The sequence below is a fragment of the Mesoplodon densirostris genome, chromosome 2 (assembly GCF_025265405.1).
Source record: "Mesoplodon densirostris isolate mMesDen1 chromosome 2, mMesDen1 primary haplotype, whole genome shotgun sequence".
Taxonomy (NCBI): Eukaryota; Metazoa; Chordata; class Mammalia; order Artiodactyla; family Ziphiidae; genus Mesoplodon; species Mesoplodon densirostris.
This window is the reverse complement of record NC_082662.1, coordinates 55,005,609-55,022,879: the sequence shown is the minus strand read 5'-3', so window position 1 is coordinate 55,022,879 and position 17,271 is coordinate 55,005,609. Positions and strand designations below refer to the sequence as shown.

The following is a 17,271-nucleotide window of genomic DNA, read 5'->3' as shown; positions in this document are numbered from 1 at the left end:
GTGTTTGTGTGTCCAATCATGTAATTTTTTTATGAATGTTATACAAGCATTTAAAAAGAAGGGGTACTCTTTATTTTCAGAGTATTGAGCTAAACAGATATACCTTTTAATTACATTATTCTGTTTTTCTTTATTTTTGGTCCATTTGGTGGACTGAAGGTGATGATTTAAAGCCTACACACTGTCTCTTTCTCCTTTAGGTCTTATTTGGTAAATTGATATTCATAGCTATTTGGTATATTTATAACTACTATTCATAGTTATTATATCTTACTATGAATTATTCCCTTTAAAGTTGAAAAAGACCCTGAATTGGTTTCATTTAAAATTTTTATATTTTTGGCCTGAATTCTGTCTTGTATGGTATTAAGATACCTCTGCTTTCTTTCTAATTTGAACGTGTCTTCGGTTACCTTTGCCTATCATTTTGTTTTCACTTTTTTGAATCACTTTATTTTAAACATGCCTCTCATATACAACATAGAGTTGGGTTTTGCCTTGTAATCCAGTCTCTAAGTTGAATTAAACCTTTTCATACTTGTTATTCTATCAGATACATCCTAGAGTTGTGTTGTATTATTTTGTTACGCTTCCCCACCTCTCTCCTTAAAAAAATTTGTTGGTTGTTTTCATCTTGCACTTATGGTCTGTTCACCTTATTTTTTTGGTGTAGTCTTCATTACATTTAAGAAACTTTGTATTGTTCTAGTGATTACCTTTATAATTATATAATACCTTCAGCCCTCTATTTCTTTAATCATGCATTCTCAGTGGAGGCAGTATTGTCACCAAGCTAGTGAATATTGGTTCTTGGGGGGTGAAAGAAAATCTTAGCTATCACAGTGGCTTTCCTTGAGTTCTTTTATTTCTGCCATTTTTTTTCCTTTCTAAAGTGAATGGCTTCATAAATTTTTTATAATTTAAGGTAAAATATTTTATTAGAATTTTCATCTGTTTCATGACCATATTTTCCTATTAAGTGTTTCTTACCTGGTGTTTCACTGATCTTCTTTACCTTTTTGTTACTCTACATAGAATGAGATAGTTTATACTGGCCCAGGTATTTATAGGACGTTCCTTCAGGAATGTGTCTGTCATGGGATTTTGCTGTTGTATACTCATCTTACCTAACTTCCTAAAGTTTCTGGTCAATCTGTTTCTAACCAGCCCCTCCAGATTTTTAGGTCATTTTGTTTCTAAGACAGATAGTATTTAATCACTTCAAAGTGAGTTTCTTACTTAAAAGAAGTATTTTTCCCATTATTTCTTAAATCTGCACCCTAGGATTCCTCACTTTTTACTATCCCCTCCTTGCCTTCCATTGAAACTGCTTCCTATTTAGCTTGTCTTGGCAACCCTTATGCATTTTTCTAATATATCGATTATGTATCAGTCTCCTCATTTTGCTGAAATACAGTTTATGGATTTTTTTCTGTTCATCTTTTATTTATTTATTTATTTTTTTGCGGTACTTGGGCCTCTCACTGTTGTGGCCTCTCCCGTTGCGGAGCACAGGCTCCGGATGCACAGGCTCAGTGGCCATGGCTCACGGGCCTAGCCACTCCGTGGCATGCGGGATCTTCCCGGACCGGGGCGTGAACCCACGTCCCCTGCATCAGCAGGCAGACTCTCAACCACTGCGCCACCAGGGAAGCCCCATCTTTTATTTTTATATGAAATCCAGGAGAAGTAGGAACTTGCTGTCTCACACTATCCTATTTTTACTGGAAGCCAAGTCCTCTTTCCTAATTCAGAACAAAAGAATCTAGTTACTTTATGGATCTTGTTTAATTTTTGAAATAAAGTCCCTAAAATTTGACTACACTTGGAGTTTTCTTGATTCAGTCTTCTGTTATTTTAGCAAAGCTTTATATAATAGGATGAAAATAGATGATTTATCATCTTAGTGTGAGGTAGTGCCTCTAAAAAGGAATAGGTAGTTTTTTAACTGGCAGTGATTTTATATAGTTTATAGAATCAAGAAATACTAGTAGAACTAAGTATTAAGTTGTGTTCTAGGTACTGTGGTAGGCATTGGGCAAACATAGATAAAAGGACAGTCCTTATTTTCAAATAGCTTAACATCTACTAGGGTAGGAGATGAACAGCTAATGTTCAGCTAATAATTGTAATAGTAAGTACTTACTTCACATGGTTTTGTGAGGATTATATAAATTAAGTAAAACACTTATGTCAGTAACTGGCTCTGAGCAAATGCTCAATAAGTGTTTGCTATTAATATACTGAGAGTTAAGCACAGGGGACTGTGTAAGCACAGAGAAAAAGAGCTTATGCTCTCAAAAAAAAATGACATTGGAAAAAAAAAGAAGAGCTTATGCTCTCAAAGATGGATTTTCAGAAAGAGGAGATGCTTGAACTAAGGATGAAGAATTGCCCAATCAGATGGGTAAGTAGGTGGGTAGAACTTTGTAGGTAAAGAAAATGGCACATAGATAATTAGAAAGGCATTGAGATGAGAGTAGAAAACAGGCAGAGAAGGAAACTTTTTTAGCACTTCTTAATTTTTATGTCTCAAAGGGAGAATAATAAGAGATAAAATTGTAATTGACATGTCTGTACTAAGCTGTCATAGGGCAGACACTGTTTCTCACTATACTCTCAGTTCCCACCATATAGTTTGACATATTTACTTGGTCAGATATTCGAATTTTATCCTCAAAGCTGTGAACAGCCATTGGAGTATTTTAAGAAGAAGACTGACATGTTCAGAGTTACATTTTACAAAAATTTCCCTGATGCTACTTATAGCATCAGGGAGAGAGAAAAAGGGGTGAGAAAAAGGCCGAAAGATTGATTAAGAAGTTATTACAGTAATGGTAAGGGCATAAACTAAAGAAATGGCATTGGGAATGGAGAAAGAACAGATTGGAACAGATTAGAGGTTAGTGTGGGTTGGATTTATGGTATGAATAATGAGAGGGGAGAATGACAATGGAATGACTCCTAGATTTTTGGCCTGAGTGACTGATTACAAGAATAGTAGCACCATTTATTTAATCAATAGGAAAAGAAGGTGTTTTTTGTTTGTTTGTTTCTTTGTTTTTTTGGCTGTACTGGGTCTTCGTTGATGCACACAGGCTTTCTCTAGTTGCGGCGAGCGGGGGCTACTCTTCATTGCAATGCATGGGCTTCTCACTGCGGTGGCTTCTCTTGTTGCGGAGCATGGGCTCTAGGCGCACAGGCTACAGTAGTTGCAGCACGTGGTCTCAGCAGTTGCGGCACATGGGCTCAGTAGTTGTGGCGCACAGGCTTAGTTGCTCCGCGGCATGTGAGATCTTCCCGGATCAGGGATCGAACCTGTGTCCCCTGCATTGGCAGGTGGATTCTTAACCACTGCACCAGCAGGGAAGTTCCAAGAAGGTATTTTAGAAGTGTTAAAACTGAGGTACCCATGCGACATTCATAAGGAACCATCTAGTAAAATATAACATCTTGGAGCTCAAGAGAGAAATATGAACTGAAGACATAGACATGTATCTGTACTGGTCCAAGGCAGAGAAATGGATGAGGCTATTTAGAGTATGACAAGTGAAAAGGTTTCTTGACAGAATCTTTGGGAACAGTGATATTTAAGAAGGACAACTGAGGAATAAAGGAGACAGAAAAAGAGTGGATAAAGAATAGAAAAATCAGGATAAAGTGGTACCAGTGAAGATAAGGCAGGCAATTTTCAAGGCAAAAGTAATCAATACATTTAAATATACAGAGATGTCAAGTAGAATATTGACAAAAAAGTATCTTGGATTTGGCGATTACTAGGTTGTCACTGATACTAGGTTTCACAATGGGGAATGGTGCAACAGAAATGAATTTTCTCTAGAAAAGGAAGAATGTAAGCTCTTATAGGCATCACTCCAAAGATTCTACCTTTAAGTTTCTTTATACAGGATGTGAGTTATTTTTTCATAGCAGTGGACCTAATGAAAGGGGCTAGAATGCAAAGACCGCATCTAACACTTAAGAATTTTGTGATGCTGGTCAAGTTCTTTAACCCATCTGTAAAAATGGTATTATTATTAATAACATATACCTCATAATAGATCAATGTAAAGTCTAGGCACAACTTCTAATTCGAGTCTAACACACATTTTTATTTTTTACCCCCTTTTGTAGGCTATTATTACAGCAAGATTCTAAGCTTTATGTCCTTTTAAAAATAAGATTTCAATATAAACATTTCATTACTTTTTCAAAAATATTTTGCATAGAATGGTATTTTTTTTTTTTACTAACCTTTTCCTTTTAGGAAGTAAAAAATAAAATACTTTTTCGCTTTAAGCTTTCCTGTATTAAATGTTTACCTGGCAATTTCTCTGTTACAGAACTTTGCCAGGGTTAAAATGCAGGTAACCATGTCACTGTCCTCCTTGGTGGGCACATCTCAGAATTTTAATGAAGAATTCTTAAGACGTTCTCTAAAGACTATACTGACATATGCTGAAGAAGACTTGGAATTGAGGGAGACAACATTTCCTGATCAGGTCAGAAATGCTACTTTTTAGAGCATTAATTGAAACAGGAATTGTAAATAAGCATTTTCCAAATTGTTAGATCAAACTTTGGTTTTAGCTGGAGGAACCTACATTTTTCTTTCATCCATGTGTGTCATAGATAGGGCTGAATCTCTTTGTTTTAATAAGCCACCCTTCCTTCTCAGCATGGTTAATATCTTTGGTGTTTAATTCTGTGAATTTGTACCAAAATAATGTTAGACTTAGGCAGTATGGACAAACAAAAAGCTTTATGATTAAACTATTCCCACTGATTAATGTAATTTGCCTCAAAAACTAAAGTTTCTACAAACTACCTTTTGGGAAAATCTGAAACATAGGAGAAAATTTCCTTTTGTGTTCTTTTCCTGTATTCCCTATATCCCTATATGTATTTTATTTCTACTTACAGTTCTACTTGTTTCTGGGTGAGAGAACTGAAAAAACAGTCTGCTGAGCAATTTGTATAAAGTTTACTACCCTTCACGCATCTTACCCCAGCATACCCAGACTCTTTAGAACTATATCAAAATCATATTATTTGTTTTGAAATCTTTAGATGCTTATCTGAAATATCTTCCAAATTAATTTAATGATTGTGAATGAATAACAGTTGAAGGATGTTTTTCATACAATTCTCTGCTACAGGTCCAAGATTTGGTTTTCAATCTCCATATGATCCTTTCTGATACTGTTAAAATGAAGGAACACCAGGAGGATCCTGAAATGTTGATTGATCTAATGTACAGGTAACATTTGTTTGATTCACTTATACCTTGTATAATGGGGCTTAAATTAGTCCAATACACAGAAAACATGAGATTAAAAAAATACAAAAATTATTTGTTGTTTTCTAATGGTAATTGAAAAGTCAAAATGTGCTTTATCAGATCTCCTGTGTCACTTCTTCTTTTAAGAACTATGAATAATTGTTCGGTATATTTATTGATTATCAAAAACAAGAGGATTATTTAAAATAATGACACATTTAACACCTTGGCATCCTGGGCCCTAGATTTCCTAGGAAGGCCTAAGATCCATATTTTAAATGTAAACATCAGTTCTTTAGGAAGAAAATACAGTGTATTAACATTTTACTACAGTATTAATTTTGCTGATTTTAAATATGATTTTGCCTATAGGATAATATTTATTGGGTATTTTGAGAATTTTGTAATTCCTGTTGCATCTTAAAAGATGTAAGTAAAACTTGACTTTTTCTTTGCCATATGACCTTCTCTTTTTACAGTTTTGGAGTTCCTTAAAGGCACAAAGATGATACAGTGAAACAATCTTTTATAAATTTTTTTCCTTGAATACAAAACTTGTTTATATTCCCATAATAAACATGTAAATTCCCAGTTTTTCCCTTACTGATTGTTTCCTTAGTGTCCAGATTTTCATATAAAATGTCCTTTTTTTAGCCCCCCACTGCAAAAAACTGATATTACCATTCCATTGGCCCACAGTTATTTCTCTAAGCATACTCAAAGACATTTTCATACTACCCAAAAACTTGTCTTAATAGGTTGTGTTCAATAACAGAAACCTAAACACTGAACAAGCAATTTGAATTCCCTTCCAGCTTGGGAAGCAAATGCTAATTGAGAAGAATTTCTGTTCTAACTAGAATTGCCAAGGGGTACCAGACCTCTCCAGACCTGCGGCTGACCTGGTTGCAGAACATGGCTGGCAAACACTCGGAACGCAGCAATCATGCTGAAGCTGCCCAGTGCCTCGTTCACTCAGCAGCACTTGTTGCTGAATATCTGAGCATGCTGGAGGACCGGAAATATCTTCCTGTGGGATGTGTAACATTTCAGGTAGGAATCTGCCAGGTTTACATTAAATCAAGGTATGTCCTTTTTTGGATTTAACTTTTCTCACTGGTGTTTAGATTCATTCAGCTTGTAAGGAAAGCATAAAGACTGAAGGCGATACTTCAGTAGATGAATTAACATTTCACTATCACTTTCATTAATACATTTTTAAAGTATATTTCTCGTTAATTCTCTTCCACATTTTCTTACCTCTGCATTATCAGTGCTGTGTATATTTATTCTCTTTGCCTATACTGCTGTGGACTTTGTAGCATCTATGAAATACATTCAAAATATTGAGAATCAGAATTCAGTGGAAACTCTTAATTGGCTTTTAATTAAAGTACCAGGTAAACCAACATTCTCCATTCCCTGTATAAATATGCTAATATATGACTCAGAGATGATAGTTTATGCTCTAGTACGGTTACATCCCCCTTACCCACTAGTTGAATTCTTCACTTACCAAGAGTTAGTTATGCTTTGCTTTTCTTAAAACCTGTTAAGGCCAGGTTTGGGAAGTTACAAAATTTAATTAAATATTATGTTCTCTGATAAATCTAAATGCAAAAAGAAAGTGAGTTACTGTTTCTCGGAAAACCAAGTTGAATGTTTTGCAAAGGGATCAGACAAATAAAGAAAGAATGGGGGAAAAGCTCCAAGAAGTCTAGGATAATTTGATAATCTTTTAAGTTCAAGTTTTTACTCTAAAGAAACCAAAACTGGAAATCTTAAATAAGGGTTGCATTGTGGGTATTTAGTCAAGAGAGATTACATGGAACTCTGATCTCAAGACCCATACACAAAGAAAAGGCCTTAGATCTACTTGAGGAAATTGACAAATGAGTGTATATCTACTGTGAATATTTAGGTTCAAATCAAATATTTAAGGTATGTAGGTATCATTTCTTTTTTAGAAATTATGGCTGATCCCAATCTCATTGGGTAAGAGGGCTTTTAATATACCTGAGTTTTCTCATTAACTTGATGTATGTTAGGCAAGCCAAGGTACCATTTTTGTACCTTATTTTCCCTGAAAGAGAGTTTTAGCAAGATCAATTAAATTAAAAGTAAAGATTGTTTAAGTCTCCGTAGGTGTTCTTTGTGATATTATGATTTTCCTTAGCCCATGATTTTTCTTAATTTTCTTTCTTGCAACTTTTTATTAATGGAAAAGTTATCTAGCAGTGGTGTTACACTTTATTGTCATCTTCACAGTACAAAAAGTTTTTGGAGATTTGTCTTTTATCTTTGCATTGACTACCCTTTTTTTGAAAAAACTTAAGCTGATAGCTATATTTCATCATCAATTACTTCTTCATATACATCTTTCATGTTAAGAAATTAATTCCATTTCACAAGCCTTAAACATTTTTTTCCTCCTAGAATATTTCATCTAATGTTTTAGAAGAATCTGCAGTTTCAGATGATGTGGTATCTCCAGATGAAGAAGGTATCTGCTCTGGAAAGTACTTTACTGAGTCAGGACTTGTGGGATTACTGGAACAAGCAGCTGCTTCTTTTTCTATGGTAGATGGCTCTTATTCATTTCTTCCCACAATTACATACTTCTTAATTATTAGTGACATGTATATTTATGCTTTCTGCCTACGACCCTGCTTTTCCTTTATGATAGTTTTCTCTAAGTACCTTAAGAACCATGTAGTAACATTTTCTTTCTAGATTCATCATTGCTTATTCCTTTTTATTTTAATAATCTGTCACTTCCTCCAGTGTTTTTCATCTGCTTGTTTGTGAACCAACACTTAGTCTATAAGAGACTTTTTTTTTTTTTTTTGCTTTACAAAACTTTACCACCAAACATTTTCTAAAACTTTAAAATTAAAAAAAAAAAACCCAGCAAAACAGAAAGCCTGTGGTACTCAGGAAAATTATGGCCACTCATCCCATTGGTTGCATAGTGAGTTCTATTAGGTAGATATTGAAGTGTTATCAGGAGCTTTATGAACTGCATCCTAGATCCCTTGTCTGATCTACCCTACCATGCTATAACTCTAATCCTTGTCCCTCCCCATCTGTGTGTGAAGAATTAAAGCAGTCATGTGGATCTGAGATGGGATGTTTGTTGGAGAAGGAAAAAACAGCCAGCCAAATCCCTGCTTACTTTCTTGAACCATGGTGATATGGTCACCTACTTTCTGTGAGTTTTCTGCTGAGTGTTTAGTATCCCAGCACCAAGGTTTGGGAGACAGTGAGGTTCATGTTAAGGTAAAAGGAAAGCTTGATGTAATATACAGTGTTGCCCACCTTCCCCATTGTACTATTATTAGGAATTGTTTATTGCTTCTCCTGGCCTTAACCCTCCCCAGAAATATATTGGTTATGGGTATAGATTTAGAAGGCATACAGTCAGAATTCAGATCCTGGCTCTGCTGCCTTAGTAGTTAAATCACTTCAGGCACAAGTTACTCAACCTACCGGTGCCTCACTTTTCTTAACCATTAAATGCATCAAATAATAGTACCTACTTCAAGGAATGTTATCAGGGTTAAATGAGTTAACCTATGTAAAGTGCTTATCACAGTGCCTGGCTCCAAGTAAGTTTTAATGTGTTTGCTATTATCATCCTCTTATCATTACTGGCACTTAGAAGCAATTCATTTAATAATGATTCTGAGGGCCTCCCTGGTGGCGCAGTGGTTGAGAGTCCGCCTGCCGATGCAGGGGATACGGGTTCGTGCCCCGGTCTGGGAGGATCCCATATGCCGCGGAGTGGCTGGGCCCGTGAGCCATGGCCGCTGGGCCTGCGCATCCGGAGCCTGTGCTCCGCAACGGGAGAGGCCACAACAGTGAGAGGCCCACATACCGCAAAAAGAAAAAAAAAAAATAATGATTCTGAGATTCAAAGAATGTTAGGCATTGGTCCACTTTAAAATTTCTTGTTTTTGAAGACCTTGATTGTCCCGATTCCTACCCCAGATCTCTGTTCCTTGAGTTTCAGTTTAAGTGATCTGAACTAGCAGGGAAAAAAAGTTTTTTGGTATTAATGGAATATTTTAGTAAATATACATTCTCTGTGTATATGTGTTTAATTTTAATAATTCACAGCAGTGAATTTAGATTGGGGTACAGTGGCCTATATTACAGAAGCCTATATTTTGCAAGAGCATATAATTGTGAATTTCATTCTTTTTCAATTAATCTATTTAATATTAAGTAAAATAATTACTGGGCATTTTAGTTACACTAAATGTACTTTACTATTACAGCTACATGTTGCTTAAATATACTCCTGTGAACTGACTAGAAAATATGAGAACCATATGTTTTCCTTGGGAAAATAATATTTGCTGATGTATGAGGCAGTGGGAACTCAGTGGCTCTTGGAAAATATCTCTCCTTTCCTTCACTACAGCCATCAATCCATTACTAAAGGCAAAAGAGTGGGTAGCAGTGTAAACACATTTTGTCCCTTACTCTGATTATAACCAGAGCAACCCTTGGCCACCTACTGACCAACTATCCCCTATTTGAATAAAATCTGGTGGTTCAGAACCTTCTTATGTTTTGTTAAAAATCAGTGATTTTTCCATAGGAGAGTTCCAATAAGATTTCCTGTGCCAATTTAATATTTTGGAAAAGTTAATAATTTTAGTGTCCTAGGAGGCCACAGTTTATCTGATATTTGTGTATCTGTGACCAATGTAATAATTGGGTTTCTTTTATTCCTCTGCTCAGAATTAGTTTCTGCAAAAGTTTATGTGCGTATATGAGGACACACACATACACACATTTATTTTAGTTAAGTAATTACTGGGTAGATAAAAGCAAAATGTCCAATTCAAATTATATAGAAATATAAATATGCATATATTATGTGTGTGTATTTTTTTTTTTTTTTTTTGGCGGTACGCGGGCCTCTCACTGTTGTGGCCTCTTCCGTTGTGGAGCACAGGCTCCGAACACGCAGGCTCAGCAGCCATGGCTCACAAGCACAGCCGCTCCGTGGCATGCGGGATCTTCCCGGACCGGGGCACGAACCCGTGTCCCCTGCATCGGCAGGCGGACTCCCAACCACCGCGCCACCAGGGAAGCCCTATGTGTGTGTATTTTAAATGCACAGACACAAACACACATGCATACATATCCATTCATCTATCTAGAAGAGATAATAGTACATTGTGCAAAATTATTTTTTTAGGCCTTAATCAAATTAAAAATTAGTAGTGTTTGTTTTATGTCCTGTTGGAAAACAGTAGTATTGTCTTAGTAGAAATATTGTGAGTTCATAAATTGTAATTCACTTTCTTATTGATGTAAAAGAAAGCAATATCTTATTATTCTTATAGGCTGGCATGTATGAAGCAGTTAACGAGGTTTACAAAGTACTTATTCCTATTCATGAAGCTAATCGGGATGCAAAGAAACTGTCCACGATTCATGGTAAACTTCAAGAAGCATTCAGCAAAATTGTTCATCAGGTAATGATTGTACTTTCTAGCTTCAGTATAAATGAAGAAAACTGTCTACAAGCATTAGTGTTGCTTTGTACTAATGTCAAACTAGATCTCATGAAATGACCGTTCTAATGAGGTTACAAACGAACAGTGTCAAAATGATGGTTCATGGCCAAAAGCAAGACTCATTAACAAAACTGAATTTACCTAAAGTAGATTACGATCATCATAATCTTTCCACGTAGCTTCTCTTTTTTTCCTTCACTTTTTTTGAATTATTACTAGTTGCTAAATTTTTTTAAATTGTGAGTTATTTTCTGTTTCACAGTGTGGGTTATAGTTATGAATCTGATTTTTAAGTTGATTTCTATTCATTTGCTGCCAAAAAAGTTTTTTTTTGTTTTTTTTTGTTTTTGTTTTTTTTTCTGTATGCGGGCCTCTCACTGTTGTGGCCTCTCTCGTTGCGGAGCACAGGCTCTGGACGCACAGGCTCAGCGGCCATGGCTCACGGGCCCAGCCGCTCCGCGGCACGTGGGATCTTCCCGGACCGGGGCACGAACCCGTCCGTGTCCCCTGCATCGGCAGGTGGACTCTCAACAACTGCGCCACCAGGGAAGCCCCAAAAAAGTTTTTATGTTTAACTTTTTATTAAATGATGTGAAAGTTTAATAAACTCCTAACATTTTTAATGATTTCAACTGAACTTTTAACTATTTTTCCCATATATTTTTATTCAATCATCCTTTGACATATTTCTAATATGAAAATAATGTTTAGTGAAAATAATGAATAAATGGTTGTCATGTTTATTCAGTTATAATAGTATGACTTCAGTACTTGTTTATAGTTCATAGAATCCACATATTATCACTAAAATTAAAATTAAAATAAACTTGGTTTAGAAATGAGGTAGACTACCAGCAGTTGATTTCCCTGAAGCTGAGTCACTGGCTCCATTGAAATACTCTGAAGTATCCTGTCAAGGCTCCTCTTTCTCCACTTTTCTCTTCCCTTCCCTGTGCTACCCATGCTGTTGTCTGCTACTGCCATCATCAAAGAAGGAAGTGGAGTACTGGTTTTCCACTTTTCGTTCGGTATTAGTCCTACTTTATTGTCTATCAACTTGACCTCCTCTTTCTTGCCATGGACTAAGCTGTTCTGGATGAATTGATATAATCTGAAAATTTTTAAGTCTTAAATAGGGCCACTATACTGTTAAGCCAGAATTTTATTATCATTACTAAAATGTTGAAGTTGCAAAAGATCATTAGGATTCTTGATCACAACAGTTGGGTCTTTTTATAATCAGTTGTACATACACTGTTAAGGAAATCTCATCCCAGCTTCCAGAGCTATAAATTGCAAATTACACATCAGGTCCGGAACATCTAGAGCTAGTAGCTTCCAAGAAACTTTCATCCATTTGTATCAAAGACATTTGAGTGAAATTTCAATGTCTATTCCAATTTACCTGTGGTACTTCAGTGAAGTGCAGCTCACATTAGGTAGTGATCTAATTTAGACACAAATGAAACAAGTAGTTGGCTTTCTTTCCCCCAAATTTGTACTTTTCACTTATTAAAGTTTTAAAAGGTGAAATTTTAGCTTCTAGGTTTTGAACAAGGAATTTATAATATTATCACAGGTCTTAAGTGAAGGAATATGGTGTTAAAAGTACCCTGGTGTTTTCTATACGAAGAAGAATTTATGGTATATGGTGCCTTACACTACTGAACTTCCTTTGGCTTTTTTTTGTTCTTTTTAAACAGTTTTTTTTTTTTATGACTTTGCCCTTTTTTTACTTTTTATTATACAGAGTACTGGCTGGGAGGTAGGTAATGTTTTAGTTAGTTAAAGACACTAATAGATTGATTTGATCAGATTTCTTATGCCAATGCTTTGCTCACATGTGCTAGCTGTGGGCATTCTGTTGCTGTCTGCTGTCAACTGAATTCATTAACCAAAGAAATTTTGTTAAAATACTGTAAGTTATGTTAAGAAATTTATTATTAAGAGGTTGTAGGCAGTGCATGGAAATCCATATGTTACACTAATGAGATTCTTTGGTAAATGAGCCACTTTGTCATCACTTAGTTTGTTTTTATCCTTTGAAGCATTTTCTTTCATCAACATTCACACACAAATTTCTTTTTTTAACCATATTGTTTCACCTCATTTTACAGAGGTCGATTTATATGTTATTGCTCAGAGGTGTAAATAAAAAATATTTCATCTGATCTAAGATGCCATCAATTGTAAGACATCCCATTATTTTCCATGCCTTTAAGAAACAAAGAAAAAAAAATACCCTGTGTATTAAACTACAACATTCTATCAGTCAAAAGATGAATGCCAACTACAGAGATACTAAAATATGGGCCAGAAATGTGCATCTTAGAATAGATGAAAGAATGTGTTAATTTGATCTTGAGTCACTTAACCTTGAGTATAAGCACTACTGAGGAAAGAAATTCACTTTTGTCATTTGAATTTTGTTGGAGGGAGGGATAAAGAGATTGAGACAACTGGAAATTTAATTTGACCTCATATTCTGACAATGTTTGATAATTAGTGTTCGATGAAGACTATGTGTGCTTCCTTTTATGGAGTCGTTAGGCTCATGAAGTTATATATAAGTTAAATCTTACCTGAAAAGTGCCAGGAAGAATTGATTGCCTTTGTTTTAAATCCTTCTGTAAAGGAAAGAATTCTATAAAATTTAAAATTCTACAAAATAATTTATTTTGATGAGGTATAAAACAAGGTATTAATAAACAAGGTTTATTTAAAGCTAAGTATATTTGTAAAGTTTTCTGCTTTGCCTCTCACTTTGTAGTCAGGTTTATGTTGATTAAACAGCTTAGGCTTTCTCTGTTTGGTTTTGCATTTCAATCCTTGTTTTGAGATCCAACTAGAAACCTTCAGAATAAGTGTTACTATTGCATTCTCTTCCATTTCTGAATTAGTTGCCACCTTTCATTTTTCTTCAGATGAAGCCAGTACAGCTACATCTACCTTAGTTCTCCAGATTAAATGTGTGTGACCTTATTAATACCTAGTATAGTACCTCTCATTTTTGTGGCTCAATTAAGACTTATATAAAGAGACTTTACATGGTTATCTATGAGTGATAAAGTTCTTTATGGATTTCCTAACATGAAATGGAAGTAGGTGAAAAGTAGATAAAAGAAGATACATTGAAACCTCTGAGCAGTTTATTACTAGTCTGCTTGATGCTAAATCGACCCCTGAAAGGTATAATTTTCACTGGTTATGATATTAATATTCTGTCATCATGTTTATTGCATGGTAAAAGTCGCACAGACTTTATTTTCTTGTTTATATTCTTGTCACTACCTTTCACTGGACCCTTAGCTTTGTAGCTTCTAAAATTGTTGCACGTTTGTTTTTTGCTTTTCCCTTGTAAAACTTAAATGGATGCTTGCATTTTAAAAATATGTTTGCTACCATTTGCTGCTTATTTGTTTTGAAATTTCCCTAATTAAAATGCTTCTGTTTTCTCTTCTCTCTTGCCCCTGGTTGCTGACCCTACTCCCTACTTTTACTATTGTCTATTGTGGTAAGTTCCTATCTTGTGAATATTTTTCTTTTTGACTCTGGGAAAACTTCAGTAATTTCATTTTTTCTAAAAGCTATGTTTCCTAGCTAATTTCCTAGTATTCTCAAAGAACTCTCACTGGATTGAGATCCAATAAGGATAACTGATACACTGTAGAAAGGCTCTTTGAATTGATACTCCCTCCCTGACTTAGAGGAACACTATCTGGGCTTATATATTAGCATTGTATTTCATTTTTTACTGTGCTCCTTGATTTGGTACAAATTATTTGAGTTGGCAAAGCTTTTTAGGACTGTGTGTGTGGGTTTGTGTGTGTGTGTGTAAAAGATAACTCTAAAACTTGATATTTAGCAATTTGGTAAAGTATTTACCATTCAAAATAACAAATCATGAACCCTTCTTAAATAATGGTGATCTGCCAATTCCAGTATCTTAATGACTGTTTAGTATTTACCTTTATTTTCTCTTTTCTCAAGCCCATTTATTTTTCTTAAAATAATAGGAAATAAAGTGTGTTTAATAATTTCTCTATTATGATTGCATTTTAAAATTATTTTTAGAAAAAAGAGAAATATTGAATTTCTATATGGAAACTTACAGCCATTTCATATTTTGTGTCTATATATTTTATTTTAAAAGATACATTTATCCATTTATCAAATAGTGAACAATTTGTATTCAGAAGTAGATTAATGCAAGTTTATATTTTTTAGAACAGTCATTCCCCAACCATTGATAACATAGTCACATAATACTGTCTCCATTTTTTTTCCTTAAAAGATTACAACATATTTCACCATCCTAGGGGAAATATCACCACCCTAGTAGGCGTATATTATAATCTCCAGAAAGACTTGAGAAGGTGGGCTTAGCTTTTTTAAGCTGAATTCTCTCTACTAAGTCACTAAAGAAAAGTGGGGTACCCTAATTTATGAGATTGAAGCATGCAAAATAACTGTATCATAACTCTTGTTGTATTGGATGGACATGAGTATGTCCATATTCATTTCCATCCAATATTTTGGTTTTTATATGCTGGGAAATACTAGCTGTAGTTCTGGTGCAGTGGCTTCTGTTGAATTTTTATAAGCTTTAATCCACGCTAAAGCTGCGTGAGATAAATTAACTCATCCAAGCCAGTAAAAGAGCAGAATGAGAAACAGCAAATTTTAATAGGTGATTGGGGAGTGGGGGGCTGAAAGAAGGGCATGAAAATAATTCCAAGAGCATAGTCAAAACAAGCACTTTTACAACAAGTAGTTGAGTGGAAAAATGTGACACTCTAAAGAAGAAACTAGACCAGTGTAGGTATAAAACATCCATGACTGTTTACCTCAGGAAAGGTGAAGATGTGAAGTTAGATATGAAGAAAGTTAAGGAAATTAGGGAAAGTGAGAAGAACTTCTTTGTGAGGAGGTACTTTCTGATAGTTGGTGACTCCCTAATAATTGGTATAGACCCATGACTGAGCACCTGATAATGCTGTACCACTGGTTAGGTTTTCCCTTTATGTTACTTTTTTTTTTTTTTTTTTTTTTTTTTGCGGTATGTGGGCCTCTCACTGTTGTGGCCTCTCCTGTTGCGGAGCACAGGCTCCGGATGCGCAGGCCCAGCGGCCATGGCTCACGGGCCCAGCCGCTCCGCGGCATATGGGATCCTCCCAGACCGGGGCACGAACCCGTATCCCCTGCATCGGCAGGCGGACTCTTAACCACTGCGCCACCAGGGAGGCCCCTTTATGTTACTTTTGATGAGAAAAAGATACAGACAGCAAACATTTACTTTGTAGATGATACTGGACATGATTTGTTTTTTTCTGGACTGGAACATATAATGGTTAAAATTGAACTTCTGGTAAGAAATGCAGTAGGATATATCAGAAGAATATATCTGGTAGGTAAACCACCAACCTAATTTTCATACTGAAGTTTACAGGAAGGAGATGCAAACATGCAGTAACAATTACAGTAGAGGACAGTGTTGTAATATAGAGGAAGACAAAATATAGTGAGGGAGATACCCAGTAATTCTCAAACAGTTACTCAAGGAAATCCTCAAAAGTTCTCAAGGAAAGCATCAGAGAAGCGAAAGATGGCTCAGAGATCATACTTATGTTCTAGTGTTTGTATACCAGTATATAGAATATGGGGATTAAATAGCTTAATTAAGAGCTTGGACTCGGGTGTCAGATATATTGGGATTTAACTCTCAGCTCTGCTGCTGACTAGCAGTGTGACCTAGGGCAAGTTACTTTTCCTCATCTATAAAAAGAGGGTAAAAAAAATGGTATCTCGTAGTCGTGATAAGAATTGACAGAACTCATGTAAAGTGGATAACCAGTGTCTAGCACATAGTAAGTACTTTAAAAATGTTGGAGATTTTTTTTTATTGTTGTTGTTATATCATCATCATCATTATTATCATTACTGTTACTTGAAATCTGAACACAATTCAGCTGTGAAATCTAAGAGGTGTTATGTTCCCAGGTCGAGATCTGTGATTAAATAAACTGATAAAAGTACATGTTCTTTAAGAGGAATAAATCTAATAGAAGAGAAGGAGATTACCACTATGTGAAATACTGGTATGCCTATCTGGCAATCAGTTAACTTGAAGGAGGTGTTACCAAGTCCAAGCTCACTCTGCTTGCCACACAACAAGCCAGTAAATCGGGAGACGAGGTGTTGAGGCAAGGAATAGCGACTTTATTTGGAAAGCCGGCAGACCGAGAAGATGGTGGACATGTGTCCCCAAAAACCATCTTATCAGGGTCTGGATGCCAGTTTCTTTTATAGAACAGAGAGGGGGAGGAGGTGATGAAGTAAAGTGAAAAGGCCATTAGTTTTGCAAAATATCTCCTGGCTTGGCCAGCATCAGGGAGGGCATGTGTTAATTTCTTTTCTGCAGCCATTCACAGGTGGGCAGGGTCAGATCGTCTCCCT

At 35.6% G+C, this 17,271-nt stretch overlaps 1 protein-coding gene across 4 annotated transcripts in view; it reads left to right on the top strand.

The window, feature by feature from the left end:
• The window catches only part of DOCK7 (dedicator of cytokinesis 7), a 209,346-nt gene that overhangs the window by 174,709 nt on the left and 17,366 nt on the right, over positions 1-17,271 (top strand). For 2 of the 4 annotated variants that reach the window (XM_060089893.1, XM_060089896.1), the window contains 6 exons: positions 4,344-4,502; positions 5,160-5,260; positions 6,142-6,334; positions 7,718-7,861; positions 10,642-10,773; positions 12,566-12,580. In XM_060089893.1, the coding sequence (XP_059945876.1) occupies positions 4,344-4,502; positions 5,160-5,260; positions 6,142-6,334; positions 7,718-7,861; positions 10,642-10,773; positions 12,566-12,580 (744 nt within the window). The remainder of the gene's footprint in view (positions 1-4,343; positions 4,503-5,159; positions 5,261-6,141; positions 6,335-7,717; positions 7,862-10,641; positions 10,774-12,565; positions 12,581-17,271) is intronic. The other 2 variants (XM_060089894.1, XM_060089897.1) reach the window with 1 other exon arrangement.